This window comes from Pleurodeles waltl, chromosome 11 (assembly GCF_031143425.1).
Source record: "Pleurodeles waltl isolate 20211129_DDA chromosome 11, aPleWal1.hap1.20221129, whole genome shotgun sequence".
Taxonomy (NCBI): domain Eukaryota; kingdom Metazoa; phylum Chordata; class Amphibia; order Caudata; family Salamandridae; genus Pleurodeles; species Pleurodeles waltl.
The window spans coordinates 927591714-927613996 of record NC_090450.1 but is presented as its reverse complement, the minus strand read 5'-3'; the positions used below and the strand labels follow the sequence as shown (position 1 = coordinate 927613996).

General features: G+C 42.6%; 1 protein-coding gene across 2 annotated transcripts in view; it reads left to right on the top strand.

The window, feature by feature from the left end:
• The window catches only part of RILPL1 (Rab interacting lysosomal protein like 1), a 97694-nt gene that overhangs the window by 62733 nt on the left and 12678 nt on the right, over positions 1-22283 (top strand). For both annotated transcript variants that reach the window (XM_069215005.1, XM_069215004.1), the window contains exons 5-6: positions 8206-8375; positions 21072-21164. In XM_069215005.1, the coding sequence (XP_069071106.1) occupies positions 8206-8375; positions 21072-21164 (263 nt within the window). The remainder of the gene's footprint in view (positions 1-8205; positions 8376-21071; positions 21165-22283) is intronic.

The window sequence follows — 22283 nt, the reverse complement described above, 5'->3', positions numbered from 1 at the left end:
CCGTTGACCCTGACCGAGGCCCTCGGCTGGCTGTAGGCCCCCGCTATCTAGGCGTGAAACCGAGTCCCCAGGCCAAAGTGTCCAAGCATTGCGTGGAGGTGTGACCAGTGGACACGTGCGAACGCCTTCTCAGCGTGATAGATGCGCTTTACATGGTATCTGTGGATGCGTCTTATGGTCTTAACTAAAGTTAGTTGCCGAACAAGGAGAAGCGGCTAAGGGATATGTTAGAATTAGGTGAGTGCAGAAGGAGGTATAAAGGAGAGAGAAGGGTTGATCGTAGAAATAGCACTCGTAATGGGGAGAGGAAGATTAAGGGAAGGAAAAAAGAGGAGTCGGAGGTGGGATTGAACTGGGAGACAGAGGGAGGGAAACCTGGAGAAAAGTGAAGAAGAGGAGGGAGGGATAGAAGGAATGAAGAAAGACGGCTGAATATTGCATGTCAAGCAGATCTGCTCGGGCAATGAAACAAGGAAAAGACTGCAATCCTGAGAGTGTTATGTTTGTCCTTTTTAACGATGAAGTGGTCTTCGGCTACTTTTCTGGCATCATCTTTTAGTATTCTAAACCTCAGATCATCTTCCACATCCTTGAATCTTAATGCCACAGTCTCTCTCTATATTGTGTGCCATAGTTGGGGAGTCTCTTGCAATGCGTTCTAATAATTCTTGAGTGTCTTGCTCAAGTGTGATGTATACATTTTGTGTGTCTGCTTTTTCTTGGTCTCTAGCCTGGCTAATTAAGACACATCAAGACCCAGGCCTACAACCTCTGTATTTAATGAATTTTCCAATAAATGTGTGCACTGCATGTGGATGCTTGACATCCTGCCCTAGGGTAGAAACAAATGTTTCTTTACATACGTATTACTATGTGTTTGTTTTTAAACTTAAATATGTGTTCGTTTGTGTTTTTCATCCTAAAGGTCTCTTCAGATCATTGTTCAATTTCATCTTTCATTAGTAAATGCTAATGCCGAGTAACAGAATCCATCAAGTACCTCTATTATCCTTTTCAAAGCAGAAGCATGACATAATATACTGCTTTTTAGGTCTCGCCGAACAGATTGCATGCACAGTTGCTGCGTGGGTATTACATACAATAAAGGGCTTGAAGTCCATCCATTACTTACCATTTGCTGGCTTGATTGTCAGTCTTTAAAGCTGCTTCCTAATTGGCATTCACATGTCTCACTCTCTCTCGTTAGCATGGACAACATACCAATTGATCTTGTTTGATTTGCATTCTTCCGCAGCTTGCGCTGTGATTCAGGGAACTAACATTGTTCTAGGTTACTGTTTTTTGGTTTAGCGCTTCCTTTTACCAACAGCTTTGGGTCACTTAATTTCTTTTACAATTCGGTGCTCCCTTTTACAGGAACAAATTAATGCCATAGACTTGTGAAGCAGCTACTGCACTCCAATATACCACACTTTGCCCCACTCCAGTCTACTTGTCCCCACTCTATTCTACCCCACTACAATTTACCCCTCTCCACTACAACCTACCCTACTCCTGTCTACTCCAAACTACCCCATTGCAATCTTTCCCACTCCAATCTACCCCATTGCAGTCTAACCCAATCTACCCCACTCCAGTCTACCCTACTCCAATCTACCCTACTGCAACCTACCCCACTCTAATCTACTCCATGGTACCCCAAAATACCACACTCCACTCTACCCCAGTCTACCCTACCCCAGTCTACCCCACTCCACAAATACCCCAATCTACCTCAACCTGCCCACTCCGCTCTACCCCAATCTACCCTACTCCAGTCTACCCCACGGCAGTCTACCCAGTCTACCCAGATCCAATGTACCCCACTCTACCCTAATTAAATCTACTTCACCCCAATCTGCCCCACTCCAGTCAACTCCACTTCACTAAAATGTATCCAAATATACCCTGTTCTACCCCAGTCTACCCAACTGTACCCAGTCTACCCACTTCAATCTAGCTCACTCTACTACACCCTGACTTACCCCACTCACCCCACCCAAGTCAACCCTTCTCCAATCCACCCCACTATAACCAAAACTACCCCACTCCTATATTTCCCATTCCAGTCTACCCCAGTAGCCTCCACTCCACTACAATCTACCCTAATCTACCCCAGTACAATCTAACTCACTCTGCCTCTCTCCAGTCTACCTCACTCTACCCCACTCCATTCTATCCCACATCACTCCACTCTTCCCCAGTCTACCCCAATCCAATGTACCCCACTTAAGTACAGACTAGCTAAATCTAACCCACCGACTCAACCCCTATCCATCCCACCCCAATTTACTTCATGCTGCCCCACTCCACTACAATCAAGCCCAACGTATCCCACTGTACCCCACCCGACTCTAGTACACTCCAGTGTATCCCATTAAACTCCAATCTACCCCCTCCAGTTTACCCCACTCCACCCCACTCCAGTCTACCTCTCCCCACTCTACCACACTCAGATCTACTCCATTTCACTAGTCTACCCTAATCTACTCCAATCAACCCCACTCCAATCAACCCCACTCCAATCTACCCCACTGCACTCTACCCCAGTGCACTCTATCCCAATATACCCTACTCCAATCCACCCCACACCACTAACATTTAGCCATGCAGAACAGAGCCACACCAACTGAAATGTATTGCCAGACCAATAGCTCTTGCATAGCCGATACCTATTGGCACTGCCAATTCTTGTTATAATTTGTCTTGACTTTGCAGCTGTTGCTAGACTATTATGTGAACATCACTGGAGAAGTGCTTTTGTTCCACCCATGTGGTGGGAGCCAGGAAGTACATGTTTTGATTGGACAGAAGGTATATGCTTCCACAAAAAGTGTTTGCCCTTTGTACTGCTATGATCATTTTGTTTATTTATCTACCTAATCTTGATCTTTGATCTTTGAGGGGCACCCACATTGGAATGCTATTAACGTGTCTTAAATGACTAGATAATTTGTTATTTTTCTGTGACAGCAGCACCAATGGGAGGAAGGCAGTCATTACTCTATGTGCATTTTTAGGTCTGGCTTAACAGTACAACTGTCACCTGATCTTTTAAACTGTTCCAATATTACTCAACTGTTCTTTGCTTCCACACTAATACATACCTATTCCCTTGCTATTTATTAGTAATTAATAGTTATGCTTCAGATTACCATGCAACATTCCTTTAAAGCCAGACCTATTGGCATTGGCAATGCTTGTTTCCTACATTTTAACACACCTAGAGCTGTAAAGCAATGCACACAAATTGTATAGCGTGTGTGATGAATATTTATGGCACAGGTCGATATACATTGGTGGTTCAGCTGTGGTTTGACACAAATTCCTAATTTTTTGCTTTTGAAGTATTGGTTGTAGATCAAGTGTGCAGTCTGCCTCTGGTGTAAACGACCAATGGAATGCAAGAATGCCTGGGAGTCAATCTGTATCGCTTTTTGCACTTCAGCTATTAAAGGGAATGTGTGGAACATTAACTCACATCATCTGACTCTCTTGTATAACCCGTTGTCCTTCTTCATCTTACCACTCCGATCATAGCCATGCCCCTAGACCCGAAATAGAGATCGGCTGAAGGTCATTAAAACCATGTTTGCTTTCTTTAATAGGCATATTAACAAATACAGGGAGTGCAGAATTATTAGGCAAGTTGTATTTTTGAGGATTAATTTTATTATTGAACAACAACCATGTTCTCAATGAACCCAAAAAACTCATTAATATCAAAGCTGAATATTTTTGGAAGTAGTTTTTAGTTTGTTTTTAGTTTTAGCTATGTTAGGGGGATATCTGTGTGTGCAGGTGACTATTACTGTGCATAATTATTAGGCAACTTAACAAAAAACAAATATATACCCATTTCAATTATTTATTATTACCAGTGAAACCAATATAACATCTCAACATTCACAAATATACATGTCTGACATTCAAAAACAAAACAAAAACAAATCAGTGACCAATATAGCCACCTTTCTTTGCAAGGACACTCAAAAGCCTGCCATCCATGGATTCTGTCAGTGTTTTGATCTGTTCACCATCAACATTGCGTGCAGCAGCAACCACAGCCTCCCAGACACTGTTCAGAGAGGTGTACTGTTTTCCCTCCTTGTAAGTCTCACATTTGATGATGGACCACAGGTTCTCAATGGGGTTCAGATCAGGTGAACAAGGAGGCCATGTCATTAGATTTCCTTCTTTTATACCCTTTCTTGCCAGCCACGCTGTGGAGTACTTGGACGCGTGTGATGGAGCATTGTCCTGCATGAAAATCATGTTTTTCTTGAAGGATGCAGACTTCTTCCTGTACCACTGCTTGAAGAAGGTGTCTACCAGGAACTGGCAGTAGGACTGGGAGTTGAGCTTGACTCCATCCTCAACCCGAAAAGGCCCCACAAGCTCATCTTTGATGATACCAGCCCAAACCAGTACTCCACCTCCACCTTGCTGGCGTCTGAGTCGGACTGGAGCTCTCTGCCCTTTACCAATCCAGCCACGGGCCCATCCATCTGGCCCATCAAGACTCACTCTCATTTCATCAGTCCATAAAACCTTAGAAAATCAGTCTTGAGATATTTCTTGGCCCAGTCTTGACGTTTCAGCTTGTGTGTCTTGTTCAGTGGTGGTCGTCTTTCAGCCTTTCTTATCTTGGCCATGTCTCTGAGTATTGCACACCTTGTGCTTTTGGGCACTCCAGTGATGTTGCAGCTCTGAAATATGGCCAAACTGGTGGCAAGTGGCATCGTGGCAGCTGCACGCTTGACTTTTCTCAGTTCATGGGCAGTTACTTTGCGCCTTGGTTTTTCCACACGCTTCTTGCGACCCTGTTGACTATTTTGAATGAAACGCATGATTGTTCGATGATCACGCTTCAGAAGCTTTGCAATTTTAAGAGTGCTGTATCCCTCTGCAAGATATCTCACTATTTTTGACTTTTCTGAGCCTGTCAAGTCCTTCTTTTGACCCATTTTGCCAAAGGAAAGGAAGTTGCCTAATAATTATGCACACCTGATATAGGGTGGTGATGTCATTAGACCACACCCCTTCTCATTACAGAGATGCAAATCACCTAATATGCTTAATTGGTAGTAGGCTTTCGAGCCTATACAGCTTGGAGTAAGACAACATGCATAAAGAGGATGATGTGGTCAAAATACTCATTTGCCTAATAATTCTGCACTCCCTGTAAAGATATTTATCTTCTTTTGGGGAAAGAAATGGAGAGGGAGAAATCAAAGCAATGTTTCCTTCTTGTTCCTTGAATGAGGAGTCTATATTTGACCCTCTGTCAGTGCCCTCCTCAGCCATGGTAGCGACTGCCTGGCACCCTAAGACCCAGGCTTTCAAGTACTGGCTAGGTCCTTGGCAAAGTTTTAATTTTCAATAAGTTTAACTAACCCGAGATATTGTCCTATCAAGAGAGTTAAGTATGTTGTATGTGTATGCATCAATTATGGATGCTAAATCTTCTTACTGAACCCACCCATCTAAAAGGTATCTGCCACATTAACCTACATACTTGGATATGAATCTCGCCACCGAGTGACCAGTCACTGGGTGCAACCTTTGTCCGTTTTTTACTTTCCGTCACTGTTCTTGATATTACTGTCGGCCAATCACAGGCAGTTCACTCCCTCGATGTAGACATGCTTGAGTCCTTCTCCCTCATTTGTTTGCCCCTATGGTATCATTGTCATATCTCGAGAAATATTCTCAGTTAATTTGCATAACAACATATACCTCTCAGTTGTGGTTTCTGGACAGCTTACCATCATAAGTCAGACGTTGGATATTGCAAAAATAAGATAAAGAATGAAAGGAGGGAATAGATTGACAGATTGGCCCTTCTATAAAGGTGTAGGAATAGCTGACTTGAGAGGAATATGTTTTGCGTTTTTTGTGAGGTTATGTTGAGGTTTGGCACAAAAGTATAACAAAAAAGAGTGAGCAAACTTGAAAACATAGTTGGCCGGTGTTGAAGGTGAGAAGAGCAGAACAAGAAGACTTTACTAGGTGGACAGTTAATCCTTTGAAACATCTTCAGACAAAACAAACCCACACTCTCAGATGCAGTAATGAAGAGTTTGGGCAGCTGCAGATTATTTCTACTTGTACGTTTATGGGCCCGTGGTGTACGAAAGAACACGTTTACTAGCTCTGTTACAACAAGTAGCATCTATTTTTTTCAGAATTATCTTCTCATCAAGATAAACTTTGATTAATAGGAGTCTGTGTTTTGGAGGCACAAGCTTATTTGCGTTTACAGAAAATCAGTCAGGTAGACATTCGATTGACCCATTTCGGTTTTTCCAAGGTTCCTTTCCCCCACATTGAGGTATTACCAAGAGTTCTGCTAGCCTGCGTGTTGTGCGATTCTGGGAGCTAAACTGATTTATTTTTCTGAGACTCAGCTAGCTTCCTTATTGATTATCCGTCAGTCAGGTTTCTGAATGAACTGTTTCATTTATTGGCTGAATTCTATGAGAAATTGCTCAAGAATTAATTAATTTTATTTAAGGGAAAATGTCCATGTCTGTTACCACATTTAAGTTACGGGTAATGGGTTATTAGTCTTTTCAATGTAAAACTTCTACTGAACAATGATCACATCAGTGTCCTGCACATGGTGAAATCCCATTCTAACACTTTTGTCACAAGGATGCTTGTCCCCTTCTCCATCTCGTGTACTTTTTAGGGCTGGCATCAGCAGGGAACATTTGATTTTGTTAAAGATATAAACATAAAATATGTACTTTTGTGGGCTTTCAGCCATACTTCTTCGTCTTTTTGTCAATCAATTTCTCCTTCCGCAATTCAGCCATTGGCTAACTTCAGTGTGAGTGACAGTATTTTATCCTTTTTCAAGGAACACATCCCCATGCAAAGTAGTTCCCTTCAGTACCCGTGAGTACTGTTACAGTGTGTGCTTTTTTAGATTAAAAAAAATAGTTTTTTTAGCCAGGTTTTTTTAAATATTTTTTTTTATTTAAAGATTGACAAGGGCCCGGCATCTGCTCCAGCAGTGACGTTTTTTAAAAACATGAAAAAACAAAACAAGCATTGAGAAAGGCACAAGGCTGGCATCCAGTACCACACTTTTATTGGCTTTGCCTTGGCTAAATTGAAATGTACAAGGAAGACTTAACAGATAATGATGCTGATTTTACGAAGAGAAGATTAAATGACTGATACTTATATTATTTCAAAGAAAAATGTCCTGACATTCATATGTTATATTTTCATTTTTTAATATTTACTCAGCAAAAAAGGAGAATGCACGAAAATGTCATAATATTTAATGCTATTTCTAGTTTATGACCTCATCCAAAGTACCAATAAATTGTGAGGTAGTCAATATTTAAATTCTAGGCACAAAAACAGGTTGTTATTGATAACCTAACTAGTTTTTGGATACACTAGCTACTGTGGCCACATGTGCCCATTTTAAAGTCATGTGTTTTGACGCCAAAGGTAATCCCTAAGGGCCCCTCACGTTTATTGAGGTGTTAATTTTCACTGGTACCAGCATATGTTACTCTTTCAAATTGATGGTGCCAAAACCTGTGGGAAAGCCTTCCTATTTTGGCCGCTAGGCTCTGCTCATCCTGTATAAAGAAATCAGTCTTATTTTCAGAAAATAACTGAAAATGTGGTGTTATTCTGCTTAGTTCAGTACTCACTCATGTCTTGCATCTTCTTTCTTCAGCATCATAAAACAGTGTCGATGCCCAAGTTTGTCCTGAAGGGCTGGGTCTATGCCAGATTTTTAGACTAACTGCTGACTTTGTAAATTGGATTTGTTTACTTTATCTTGTATGGATATCCTAATATATGACAAGGATCCATCTGTGAATTTAGAAATAACCTTAGTATAACTTCAAGTACTTTAAAGGATACCTGCATAGAGATAAGTTAGATAGATAACTTTCTTGTACCACACCATTAAATTATCTGATGTGTTATAGCAATGTCAAACCTCACTACATGGGTCTATTTGTTGCCTGTGCAAAAAATCCACATTCTATCTAAAACTGCAGCATGAAACTGGCCTGTGACACCCTACATACCACCTAAAATGAATACATAAATTAAAAATGCTTAACTAGAGCTCAAGGCGGGACATTTGGAAATGTACCATCTGTGACTGGACGGAAGCTGTATGTAAACTTGTAGCCATTTACCGGTGGTGTTCATTTTGTTTTACAGACTGAATCAAAGAATGAGGAATATATTATTGAATCTGAAACTAGTTTGGATTTGAAGGATCCCAATCGCCCAAGATTTACATTACAAGAGCTTCGTGATGTTTTACACGAAAGAAATGAACTGAAAGCCAAAGTATTTTTACTACAGGAAGAAATAGCATACTATAAAAGGTACTGCATGCAGTTGTAGGGGGGCAAATATTGCCTAACTAATGTTGTCTTAAAGGAACATTTCCTTCTTAATATTATTTGAATTTGTTTGCACTGAATAGCTTGAACTCTGTGCATATCCACTGCATTTCCCTTTCCAGTTGTGATTGATAGCCAACCTTTTTACATGTATGTGTAAAAAACGACTGCTGCGGCTGGGATTCAATGTACAGTTTAAGCAATCATTGTCCAAACAAATAGGTGTTACCTTTAAAAAGAGATTTCTTACCTGTTGGTGTTGTCAATGCTTGTGCCATTGTGTTTTTCCCCAGTATGTCTTTTTTAGTTTATTATAGCAACCAAATAAGTATACATTGTATGTGCAACAGATCTTTCAGCAATGAAATACATTCAGGAATCAGTGTGAGGCGCAAATTAAACAATCTCACGGACAGCGTAGGTAATAACAGTAGCACTATTGCTACCAGTGAGGAAATACAATACCAGTAATATTGGATGCATTGTGTGGGCACGGCATAGGATGCAGGGGATGGGGAGTGGGCTGGCCGTGGGGCCATATGTCCTTGGTGCATGTTAGGTCATTATCGGTGAGAGTTCGAGGTATGGTGGATGGGAGTCTGTGTGGGCAGTGATAGACGTTCCCGGCGAGAGGACATGCCCCCATTACAGGTGTCCCTGGTGTATGGGGATGGGGCATCTTTCAATGTAGTCTATGATCAGATTTCCTTCCTCTTCCTTCTCTAATTAATGGTGCCAGTCAGGTGGTCTGGTCCATGCCTCACAATCCAGTTGCATGCAGTGCCCGCTGCTCCACCATTATACCGGAGCACAGGTCTGAAAGCCACAGGGCTTGGGGTATTGGCGGAGGATTGGGAGCTATTTCCAACACATGACTTTTTTTTTTTGCCAGTGCTAAGGGCAGGTCTATAAATTAATTGATGAGTTTGTATGCAGTTGTGCGGGTAGTAACCCCCAGTAAACAGTGGAGCCCTGTTCGTAACACCAGTGAGCCAGTAGCCTCAGAGAGAAATCCCATCACCTCCCCACAATAAGGATCAAGTAGTGAGCAGTTCCACACCACATGTATTAAGTCATCCCCGTTGGTGTGACAGCGGGAACAGGTTTCTGTGGTACCAGGATACATGTGTGCCAGACGTTTTAGGGTAAGATAAGTGCGGTTTAGATAGTTGAATTGTGTATATTTCAGACTGGCATTTGTGGAGATATATTTCAGCGACTCTTTGCGTTGAGTCCAATGTTTATCTGTTAATATAGTGGCATGGGCAGTATCTCAGTAGGTGTGAGTGGGGGGGTTTCCGGGCCATGCTTAGGGAGCCTTAGAGGTGCATGACAGCTTTGTGTCCTCCCCCATGCAACATGCCTCGGAGACATCTGTGGTTCGGCATGTGTCTTTCGTCAAGCTGTATATAGGGAGCGAAGCGTATATAAGGAAGGATCCGGGCGGTATCCCACAGTCATCCACCAAGCTTTCAAATGTATTAATAATCTTGTCTGTGAAAAAATCGCCCCATATAGTGAGGCCCCCCTGAGTCCATAGGGCTGGATCTGGACGCGATTGTAGCTCAATGCATTCTGGTATAGCCCAGAGGGAAAGCTTGGGTGCATAAGGGGGACAGGCTCTGGTCTGGACTATGCATTTTTTCCAGCATGCTTTGACCACTCACATGAGAGCATTGCCGCCCCTCGCCGCCACCTCTGCCTAGTGCAGCACAGAGGTCGATGTAGTCCTACCAGACCAATGTCCTTGGTCGGATGTATTCAGGTACACTAGCCAACGCATTGGCCACTGGAGTTGGGCAGTGGCATAATAGTTTTCATGGTTTGGGGCACCCAGTCCTCCCCTCTCCAACGGTGTGTATAATTTAGAAAGGGCTTTCACAATTATACACATATTTTGGATATAACAATCCTACCTGCCAGGGAAAGTAGAAGGTTAGTCCAGAACAGGAGTTATGCCTTTTCTCTTGGAAGGAAGGGCTTGGCCCACATTACCATCTATCAGATCCTTGCCAGAGTGATGCACTTGGACACCTAAGTATTTAAAAGAGTCGAATGTCCAGGGGAGAGGGGTTTGTAGAAGTGCTCTCCGCTGTTCCTCAGTCGAAGCTCTAAGGGGGAACAAATGGGATTTATCTCAATTCACCCTAATACCCGATGTATCCCAAACAGTTGCAAAAGCATCAGTAAGCTGGGGAGAGTGGCAACGTTGTCTCGTAAGTATACCAGGGCATTGTTGGTTTACAGGGAGATTATGTGCCAGTGGTCATCTGCTCTGAGTCCGCGGCACATGCTTGGCGTGCATAAGCTAGTGGTTCCACGGCCAATATGAACATTATGGGGGATAACAGGCATCCCTGGTGGGTGCCTGCTCTGCTTTCCTGCTCTTATCTCATAACCGAGCTTACAGAACCTCTCTGGAATGCACTTCTGAGTTTAAAGAAGACATTTATTGTTATTATTACTTCACCACGAGGTTCTTGAGAGACAAAATTAGTCGATTGGCAGCACGCGTTCAAAAGTAGTCACAGCAATGAAAGCAAAATATATCAAAGTACTTCTCAGTTGCAATGCACACAGCAAATACATGTGATTATATTATAGCATAACTTCAAAGCAAAGCATAAAAGTCAAAATTCATCACCGTTGGAAGGCTGTAGGGCCTATAACCCAGCTTCATCTTTCTGGGGTCTGCAAGTTGATGACTCCGGTCAACTGCAAGAAAGAGATTTTCTACCCAAACAGGAGAAAGGCAACTGACGTCTCCGTTCCTGTCTGAAATCAAGCAGATTCAATCTAACCCTGCTGTAGTCCAGAGTCATCCTTAAAAGCAAACTCAGTGTGAGAACAGAAGAAACTTGGAGAGTGGCCAATTCTCCCGAGCCTCACGTTCTCAGACTGGCTTGAGAGGTAAACACAAAATCTACGTGCTCTTATCAGCTAAGGTCTGGTGTGAAAAACACAGCTTGGTCTACCATGTGGAAAAACACAGCTTGGAAAAACACAGCTCATCTGCAATGTCTCAACTGCAATGTCTAACCCCACGTTAAAGCCAATAGGCAGCTAACCTAAATACCAAATGTAATGTCTAATGCCATGTCAAAGCCAATAGGCAGCTAAACTGAATACAGAATGTAATGGCTTACTCCATGTTAAAGCCAATAGGCAGCTAAACTGAATACAACATGTAATGTGCTACTGGTGAACATTGAGCAACTAATATGCGCAATGATGAAACACAGTCATTGGTCAAACACAATTAATAGCATCACAGTGCCACGCTTATTGTTAAATGTGTCAGAGATAGTGTTGTTGTGTAGCCATTTTAGTTATAGCTCCTTGCACTTTATTTTAACACACTAGGCCGCTGTGCACTTTAACCTAGATATATTTTATTGAGCTTTGTCTTATTATTGTTACAATAACCATTTTTACGGTCTTGTTTTATTTTTCGTTTATCTAACTGTTTTTGCCTAGGCCAGCACTCTGTCTTGTTTGAGAACATTCTTGATTACTCTGTGCTTCTTCCAAGGCTACAGCACGGTACATTGCCAGTGAACGTGGTAGAAGTTTAGTCTCCAGCATTCGTAGAAAACACACATCCTTACGTAGGGACATTTTCTCAGAACATCAGCTGTGTTATTATAAAAACACTTCCTTGTCCCTTACACGTTGGAGGGAGATTCCAGCCAGGGAACCACGACTGTATGCTGATTGCTGAATGCTTCGCTACAGATGCTATCGCAGACTGCAGGCCTTTGCTCAGGTATGGGGGTTGATGTCTTCCCAGGGGAACCTGAAGGGCAGAATTAGAGCTTAACATGCTGTGCTCTATCATAGCCTAGGTAGGAGCTAGTCCATTGATTATAGTGACAATATGATAGCATTGTTTTAATGCTTCACTCTTCTCGTCACAATTTTAATACTTTCATGTTGTGTCGTCCTGGTTATTGCAGCCCACGCTTTGCTATCTAAGATTAAGTTGTTTTATTAAACTCATTATTGAAACATATACTGCTTCTGCTTGTCATTTATATATCAGACTGAACTGTAAATGAGAGAAACGGATGAGACCTGAGTGACCACGACTTCCCTGAGAAGCCAAGTATGTTATGTGCGCGGCTGCCCAGTCCTCCCTATCCTTGGGTAGAGATGAGGCACTGCTAGTTAGGATTGGAGCGACAGGTGTCACCCACAGTGGGTTAGACTTAGTCTCCCACACCGCAGGGGATTCTGCCACTCAAAAACCAGTAGTCTCATTAAAATAATGAGAGCCTACGCGACAGTGTTTCCAGTTCTAACCCTTGCAAGAGGTATATTGTATAACAAATCAATCCATTTAAGAAATCCGAGGCCTGTATCCATTCTCTTGAGAACTTCTTTCAGATACTCCCACCCGAGGGTTATGAACGCCTTTTCTATGTCCAGCGTTGTGATCCAGGGGTTCTTGGCCATGGATCGTGCCAAAAACAATATCAGGCGGCGGAGGTTCATAAAAGTATTCCTACCAAGTATGAACCTGTTCTGATAAGGTTGAATTAGATGCTGCGCAATAGGGATTAGCTGGTTAGCCAGCTTCTTACCAAGAATCTTAAACTCTGAATGTAATAAGTAAAGGAGACGATTAGAGTCCATCAATAAGGGGCCCCTATCACGCTTGGGCAGAGAATCAGTACCGCTTTACTGAGGGAGGCAGGACGTTATATCCCCGTAGTATGCAGAGTTAAAGACTTTCATCAAGCGAGGAGTTGATGTGGCCTAAAAAGCAGAATAGAATTTGATTGGCCAACCATTCACCCCGGGGTCTTGCCACAAGCTATTTTTTTAATCACATCAGTAATTTCGGTGTCTGCCAGGGGTGCCTCGAGGGTCACCCATTGCGTCACCTGCAGTTGTGGCAGATATATGTAATTTATATGTAATTGGGTTGCATCTACCAATCTTTGGACTGTGCACGACTTGGTGACATGAGGAGAAAGCATCATTGATGTCGTCTTGGGTGTTGTGCCTACCTCGCCTTTAATAACCATGGTAGGGACCCGAGGGGAGTCAGAACGGAGGAGCCAGACCAGTAGCCTGCTGGCTTTGTCACTTTCTACTTGTTTTCTGGTCAGGTACTCATTATAATCCAATTTGCACATTTGGTTTAGGTCCATTTATTGGGCGAGTCGTGCCTGCGCCAAAGGGGCGGCCACTGGCCTGTCATCCTTTGCTTGTGTCTTCGGATGTTTGTTTTCAGGGAATTACATTTCCTGCGCAGTACAAATTTAACACCATAAACTGTCTTGACTGCATGCTTGCAGAGCACCACCTTAAATGTGTCGCACTCTCAGCAAGCATCAGAGGCCATGCCTTCATTCGCATTAAAATATGTGGTAATGTGATCTGAGAGAGTGGCATAAAAAAGGCCCAGTCACACAAGGTCTCAACAGGGAGCTTCCATGTGGGGATTCTGGTGCCCCATGATAGTTGAAATTGGAGTGGGTAGTGGTCAGAGGAGGTACGCCCTAGGTATTTAGCGTACGTGACCTTCGTCAGTGCTTCCAGACTGCAGTAAAAAAGATACCTTCTGGTGTGTAAGTCATGGAGTCCAGAGTAATAGGAGTATTCTCGGGATGTAGGGTGTAAGCTGCGCCAGGCATCTAGTACTTGTATACGGGAAGCCCAGTGTCTCAGGTGGTGGGAAAGCGCTTCAGATTAAGTACCAGGTAGTGTTGGGCGTGAGCGGTCCTTGTCTAGATCTGGGATGCACTTATAATCTCCTTCCCAGTAACAGGGCGCCAATGCGTTATGTAGCAGAGCAGGGGTGAGGGATCGCAAGAAAAGGACCTGATTAGCGTTGGGGGTGTACAAGGAGACTAGTGACACCGGGAGCATTCTACTGTTCCCTCTAAGATTACATACCTCCCTTCCAGGTATTGTGTGTAGGACCTCCAGTGGAACCCCGGGGCTACCCATATGAGGGCGCCCCTAGCGTAATGAGAGCAGGTGGTCCCTATAATTGTACCATGCCCTCATTTGTACATACTTTCAAGGTCCGGGGTCTCCTGAAGTAATGCAAACTGGATTTTGCATCTGCTTAAGTATTGGTGTACCCTATAGCGTTTCGCATAACATCTCCGTTATCACCCCATGGATCCCACCCACCACCTCAACCTCCCCGCCATGCCCCATCGACGACACACACATAACCAATGTAACATGAGTAAAGAAATGAGGATAGAAAAAAAGGGTTAACATCACTCAGGACTAACAAATGGAAACCTGAAATTAGCATTGAACACCCTTCCTAAGCTAGTGCACCATAAGGTGCCTGACCAATAGCACTGTAATGCTGCAAGGAACAAAACTTTTAATCTAGTAAATTACTATGTTGCTGTCTGCAAGTGTGGGTGGCAGCAGCAGTCTGTATGAACGGAGCATGCAACCCTCAGCCAATACACCAGTGCCGCATCATCTCACCACGTCTTACCGCATGATGCACAGAGTAACCCGGGATAAGATAGGACAGTCCCAATGCCTGTGTATTCCTATATTACTTCCACAGTCGTTTGAGGAGTCACTTCAGGGCCTCCTCCTAGTAATAAAGCCATCAAATCTAGGTCTGTGTCTGGAGAGTCACTTTTGTGAATTCCCACAACCGAACCAGTGAGATAGGGTTCGCCGCTCATTGCTCAACTTCTGCAACTACCTGCGCCCTCTCCCTGGCAACCTGTTCCTTTGTAGCGCCAACCGAGTAGCATTTGTTGTGTGATCTGTGACAATCCTGCACTTTCCACTCCAAGGGGGAAGGATTCCCCCGGAGAAGCTGTAATGCCCTTTCGTTCCAGCCAAGACCATACATCCTCTGGGTTGGCGCAGATGATGGTACTGTCTCTTGCATGATCTGTAGCGTTTCAGGGAATTGGAGGGTGTATTTGATGTTATGTGAACGAAAGCATTGTTTCATGGCCATGAAGGAGGCCCTCGTTGTTGCACCAGTAGTGTGTAGTCCGGGAAAATATTACCTTGAGTTTCTTCACCTTCCACAGGCCTCTGGTATGGATGACCTGCAGGATATGGTCCCTATCCCTGTAGTTGAACGGGCGGGTGACCACCAGGTGTGGAGGAGGTCCTGGGGAGAGCGGTGTGTGGCCTGCCTGGCACACTGTGGTCATGCTTGATAGAGAAGAAAGTAGAGTGTTTCCCTGCAGGATGGTCGTTGAGAACCAGTCTTCGAGGTAAAGCGCCATGCTGGGACCCTCTGCATGTTCTTGGAGGCCCACTATCCGTATGTTGTTGCGCCAAGATCTTCTTTCCTGGTCATCTATGCGTCATCTGAGATATGCCACTTGATCTTGCAAGGCCTTGATGTGTGCACTGGTGTCAGTGACCGATGGGCCAAGGAATGCCAGAGTAGATTCTGTGGATTTGACACGTGCGTATTGACCTCCTAGTCGCTGGCCCAAGACTTTGGCCTGGGTGCCTGCAGGATAAGGAGGTGTTTCCACAAGACACTACTGAGACCCCCGGTGTTTGCTCCCTGATCATTCCCATTGCAAGAGTCGTCGAAGTTAAGTAGGGGTCAGGGCAGCCAATGTAGTTCATGGGGAATGGGGGGGTGGGGGGGCGCGAAGAGCTCGGTTGAGGGAGGGGTTATATGGCAGGAGAGGCCCCAGTTTGCATTGGTGAGGGAGGAGAGGCACCCAGAGCTGAGATACAGGGCCCCTCCCGATGGTCACCCAGCCGAACCAGGATCAACCAGGAGAACAGTGGGTTCTTCCTATCCAGGGTCCCCATTGCAGCAGACCAGGAGGGAGCCACTGTAGCTTTGGTGCCTCCACCTTGGCCACACACTATCCTGAGCAGCCAACGCAGCCGGACACGGCATCAGTTGTGGCACTTCTCCAGTAGAGGGCTCGCCTGCAACATTTGTGCGGTGGGGGGATGGAATTACCCAACCGTTATGTCTCCGTCTGGGTCACTGTGTCTGAGTTTGGGTGATATGCACCCGTCATTCGCATCCCTCTGCACTACCTGTCGCAGGCCGCATCTCCAGGCCTCCAGGTCCACGCAGCCTGGAAGAGCGTAGTAGGTGGAGCAGCTCTTTGAAGCCTGCTGGTGCACTTCAAGGGGGTCAGGAACCTTCCAGGTAGTGTAGCGAGGGAGGCAGCAGCATCCCAGGATACTTTATTGGGGGCTGAGGGCCGCAGGGCTTCCTTCAAACTGGCTTGCATCCCCCCTTGATTGCTATTGTTTAAGAAAAAAAACAATAGAAAATGTAGGCTGGTGCCACACAGTGCATTCAAACACATGCATCCCGATGCATCAGTGGCTATCTTGGAATGTTTTTTATCATAAAGAAAAGTGAATTCAAGATGGCCACTGGTGCATCGTTAGACATGCGCAAAAATGGGCAGTAAAACTGAAGTGGTTATGCTTCAGCTGCCATTCTGGCATTTTAATTTACGGTTTCAAAATTGCAGACTGTCTCTTTAAATTTAAATAAAGTGTTCACAAACTCTAAAAGACAAGTGAGTTGCCTAGTATCATTATACACTAGTGATGCACTAATAATTAATAAAAAATGTTTTTTAAAAACGAATAAAAACAAAGCAGGTGGCAGACAGACAGCAGCTGTTCCGAGAAGAAAGTGGCTATGTAGTAGCGTGCAGCTGCCGGATGCTCACACAAACAATGCAAAAAAAGTCAAGTTAAAAAAAATAAAAAAAATTATCTGAGAAGGCAGGAGAAAGTGTATAAAGCAATGCAGACCCATTGATGTTTAAAGAGAATCAAAAATGAATCCCCTCATGTTAGCAGTGCAAGTCATATAGCCAGGAAGGCATCAGGCCGGGACAAGCACAAGACTACAGAGGAAACTCATTGGATAAGGAAGGAGCAGGAAACTGAGATAAGCAGGAAAGCCTTCCATTCATGGCTTAGAGGCTGGCCCAAAGCACACTCAGTGTACATTGTAGACAGTGATTCTTCAACAGCAGTGCGTTAAACAAAGGTTTGGAAGTGATGTATAAAGGCTTTTCAAACACTTGGTATTTTTTTTAACAGCACAGAGAATTATAACAACTATGTATAATAATTACTTGCATTGAAAATGGTGGATGATAGCTTGACTAGCTGGAAAAAAATGAAAAAAAAGATGCCCTCACTAGTAGTTATCCGACACTGAAGTTGTCACAGCTGTTTTCTGGCAGTATACAAGTCAAAAGCTATACATATCTGCTGAATAGGATGTACTTTACACAGTTATCACAGTTGTCTGCTATTATTAAGATTTTCCGATGTTTGAACACGGTAAAGCTAGAAGCCTCTCAGGCTCCAGTATGAGAGGTTAGTATTAGCAAACCTTCCATAGTTACTAATGTTGTTATTCATATTTACTATTTCTCTTATGTGGGAATGTTGTGCTCAGCAGCATAAATATTCATGAGCAAAAAGGCACAAAGTACACAGTTTAAAGCTCACTGTGTGGGCAGTATCGGGTCTAGGTACTTGGGCTTTAGTACGTGTGAAAGGTGATGAATTAAGGCCTTTGGAGGCTAAGCCTAGCAGGGTCCTTACCTTAAACTGTCCATTTGTCCTGCACCATGTATATCCAGGACCTGCTCTGGAGCGAATTGTGCAAACTGAGTTGCAGCACTGTTTGGCAGATGGGATGCTAGCAGATGTGGCTGCAGATCAAAACCTATGAAGTGGGGTTGACACTGGCAGCTGTAGGCTCATAAGCCTTAACCAGGTTAGCATAAATAATGGAGAACCAAATGAAAGTTTCACTACTGGATTATTCCACACCAGTTAGATTACATAATCAGTAGCTGCATGATCTGACCCCTGAAACGTATGTTTATGGTAAACAATCAGATTGTGAATGACTATGCAGGAACTTGATTAGTGTAGTGTGTGTGGATTTCTTAAAAACCTGACAATGCTCAGAGGCAAAGCTTGCATCCAATGTCTCTGTTCATAGGTCTTAGTTTAGGAATAAAAGGGTACCAGTGAATGGTTAAAAGGGATAACAAAGGGGTGCCCCATAATCATTGCCGAATATAGTTTTTTCAGAGTGGAGTACCCTGTTGAGAAAGGTAAGACCAGCATTAAAGGGGGTATATCAGGAAGAGTGGAACATTTCAGAAAATGTTAAATATTGTCAGTCAAGTGCAAAAGATTAATTTAATTTCTGGGTAAGTATAACTTTTAGGTTCAGAAACCTTAGACTGTCCTTGGTATTGTATCTGACTTCAATGTTTTAAAGCAATATGGCGGGGCAGTATGAAGCACCAGAGGAGTGTTGGCTGTTCAGTCAGTTTTTGTTTTGTGACTGTCTGTAGAAGGCCTTGTGAGTTGGTGCATGCCCTCAACCAGAAATCTTATGGAGGAGATAAAAAGACTGGGTGATATATGACATACTTGTACGTATATCAGGGTATGGTTGTCTGGATACACTCGAAAGGATGGGCCTTTTTCAGTTGCAGTGAGTGGAAAAAGAGACCATGTGATGGGACTTGTCAGAGAAATAATGCACACAAACAGTGCTTGGAATGCTCTGGCTAGCATTCCAGCCTATCGCAAAGTTACTTAAGAAAGGTCATAACCAAAAGGCTGCGAGATATATGGAACTGCCTTCCAATAGGAGGGATGACAAGAGAATAAGTTAAAATAAAAACCATGAAAGATGTACAGGATGCTAACGGAGGTTAGAAAGGAAACTGTCTCCGAATACTAGATGTTATTACAGTGAACTTGCCAGGCTAGACTGAAAATCCTTGAATGCAATTGTTCTGTGAGCAAATTCAAGCACTGTCATATAATGCAATATTATGTTTTATGAATGTTCAGTATAGGTCCAGGATGGTGGAATATGGCCCTAGTTTTGTTTTTAGAATATTCTTGTAAAATAGATTTATACATAATGGATATGATGAAAAATGGTGGTTATGCAGAAATTATGACATGGATTTGGCAATCCACAGCTTAATTTGAACAACTGGTCTAATGCACATGCCAGCAAATTTTAAATAAGTGTTGAAATGGAGAGAACTCGACTGCGACTGCCAACTATATCCTCCTCCTCTCTGTATGTCCAGGTCATCTCAGATCCATATCCTGACCAGGACCTTTTTTGCTCAACAGTAATGGTTTAAAACCTGTTATAGAAGTGCACAGTATGTTGTTGGTCCCTACTGGAAGTACTTGAGCCTGTTCAGGATTGAAATGGATTAAAGATTGTTTCTTTTTTATTTCTAGCTAGGAATATTCCTCCTGCTGGCTATGAGATGATGTTGCCTAAACAAGATTTTAATTTGCAGAAGTCAAGACTCCTTGATCCCTGATCTATTTTAACTTTGATCTGCTTTGAAGAGCTGTTCATTTACAACATCATATTTTTAAACATCAGTGAAGAGAAAAAAGAGAGAGTGGGTGGAGAAGGAACAAAGAAAAGGGAATAGAAGTGTCTTAAAGATAGTGAGAAGGCAAGTGAGAGCTATCCAGACATAAAGTAACAAACATATAGAACATGCTACAGATCGATAGTGAGCAGGGAAAGGAAAATTAAAGATCTAGAAAGGAGAAATGAAGTGGATCAGGTGACAAAATATGGTATTTGCAGAAGCAGAATGGAAATAAATGAAAATCAAGATGAAAAGAAAACCAGATCTTCAAACCAAGAATTTAGAGAAATTTCAGGAATAGCAGTTGGCTCAGAATACTCACACATATGTTTTACTTTGTTTATCAAATTTGTGTTATAGACAGTTTAAAAAGACACTAGTCGCTGTAAAGAAAATATAGGGAACATTTTCAGCTACATGCCCAAAATACTTTTGCACAATGTAATACATAAAGTTCCTAAATACTTCAACCTGTTCACTTTAAACATTTATTTTCTTTCCAGTGTAATCCCAAAATAGATCAGTTACAGTTAAACCTGCATGGAGATGTGGAAGTGCTTGCATTAGCTAGTTGTTGTCGTCTCTAATTAATTTATAAAAACATTCACAGTTCACTGTAAAAAGATTAGAGAAAGTCAAAAGTGCTTGAATCATTTTGTAACTGTGCAGTGAAAATTGGTTGCATGTTTGTTGTTCAGCTGGTTAGTTCATGCTTTCGTAACCATTAAAATAGGATGTTGGTGAAGTTGGGTCCAGTCACACTTTTGTCATATGTGTCTGCTATTACCTTGAAAGCTGGACATTTTCTTTAATAACACTCTTTTTTTTGTGGAACATTTTAAACAGTCTAATGGAATTAGAAATTTTATCTGTATAAAATGCTGTTTTTTTTACCAGCATTTCTAGTTAAGTACATGCATAACAGGATTGAAAAATATCGAACTGGTGAGGCACGCACGGGCATTTTTGGGAAGTAAAGTTTCTTGACTTTGTACTTAAGATTGCAGAAGTTAAGGCAGCCATCTCACACTTCACATCATCTGCATCAAGAGAATACCTCCTAAAGTGATGTCGTATGATAATGGTTCAAAACAGAATTATCATCTGATGTATCAGTGTCAGGTTGTGATGAGGATAAGTCTTCTTGTACCAGGAGAAAGAAGGAAGTTGAAAGTTCCTAGCAACAAAGTAAAAAAAAGTTTTTTGTTTTTTTTCTTGATTAAGTTTTATATTGTATTTGGATGTGCAGGAAGGAGATGGGTTAATAATTTGCTTTATTTATATACAGTGAGGAAGCAGAAGAAGAAAATAAAGTGATACACCCAACACCCATAATTCATTCAAAAATGCCAACACAACAAGAATCCGGTATTAAACGATTGTAAGTAGTGATTTCTTTGATCTGCTGTTTTCATTGCAGTGTTCTTTATTTAGTTAATGTGGTAGTTCAGTGAGTTTAGGCACACACACATCCGAGGAAGATAAAAGTAAGATATTGTAAAAAAAATATTTCCTTTTTTCAGAGTGACAATGCCAGCCTAGAGCACCGGGATAGCAGACGTGAACTTGTGTGAAGTTCTCCAAACAATGAATTCTTATTTGAAAATAAGATACACAAAAACAGTACCTACCGTTAAGTTTGCTTGGAAATGCTTTCACTCTTTCTGAGCAATGATGTAACAGCCCCTTCCTTTTCTTTCAGCAAGTTTTCCATTTCCACCCTCTTAGGAGACAGAACAGTGTCTAGTACTTCAAATCTTTCAAATTGATTGATCCCCAGTTGGCTCAATGGCTTGTAGGAAAATTGTCTTTTGGCCTGAGAGTCTGTAGCTGTAACTGCAATTTCGTAATTGAACAGTTCTTACTTTATGATGTAAAACAGGCAAATGCTGTCCATCATTCTATTAGGCTGCTCTACAGATGATGCAGAAATTCCTGCTAAAATGCATTTGAATTTTTGGACAACATCCAAACAGCTTAAATTCAACTAACAGGATGCCACCCCCGCTTAAGTATGCTGAAGCACCAAGTCCCAGGTAACATCTAGCTGATGACTGTCAGATCCTCCCAGCAGTCTGTTTCCGCTACAAGGGGCAGAAAGGGAATCCGGTGCTAATTGTCTTCCAAAAACGTGCTAAGGAGCATGCAGCTACTCAGCCCATACTACTTGTCCATCTCTGGGACAAGAAGTCATGCGTATGGCTGCCTTTGCCATTCCTCTGACCTGCATTCTGTGATTTTAAAGTACCCTGCTTTGGACAAATTTCTATTTAACAAGGCTGTTGCTTATATTTAGCTGTGTTAATTGCAGTTTAAATTTCCTTTTAGTAGAGAGGATGAAACAAGGCTCCTTGCATTCAGTTTACGTTTCTGTATACATCTCTATAGAAGCTCAAAAGACAGGAAATGTACTTGAGAAGCAGTGTTAAAATAGTTCAGTTATTTATCTAAGTAACAAAGGGTTCTGAGGTCTCGTGGGTGGAGTTTTTTAGTGCATAGT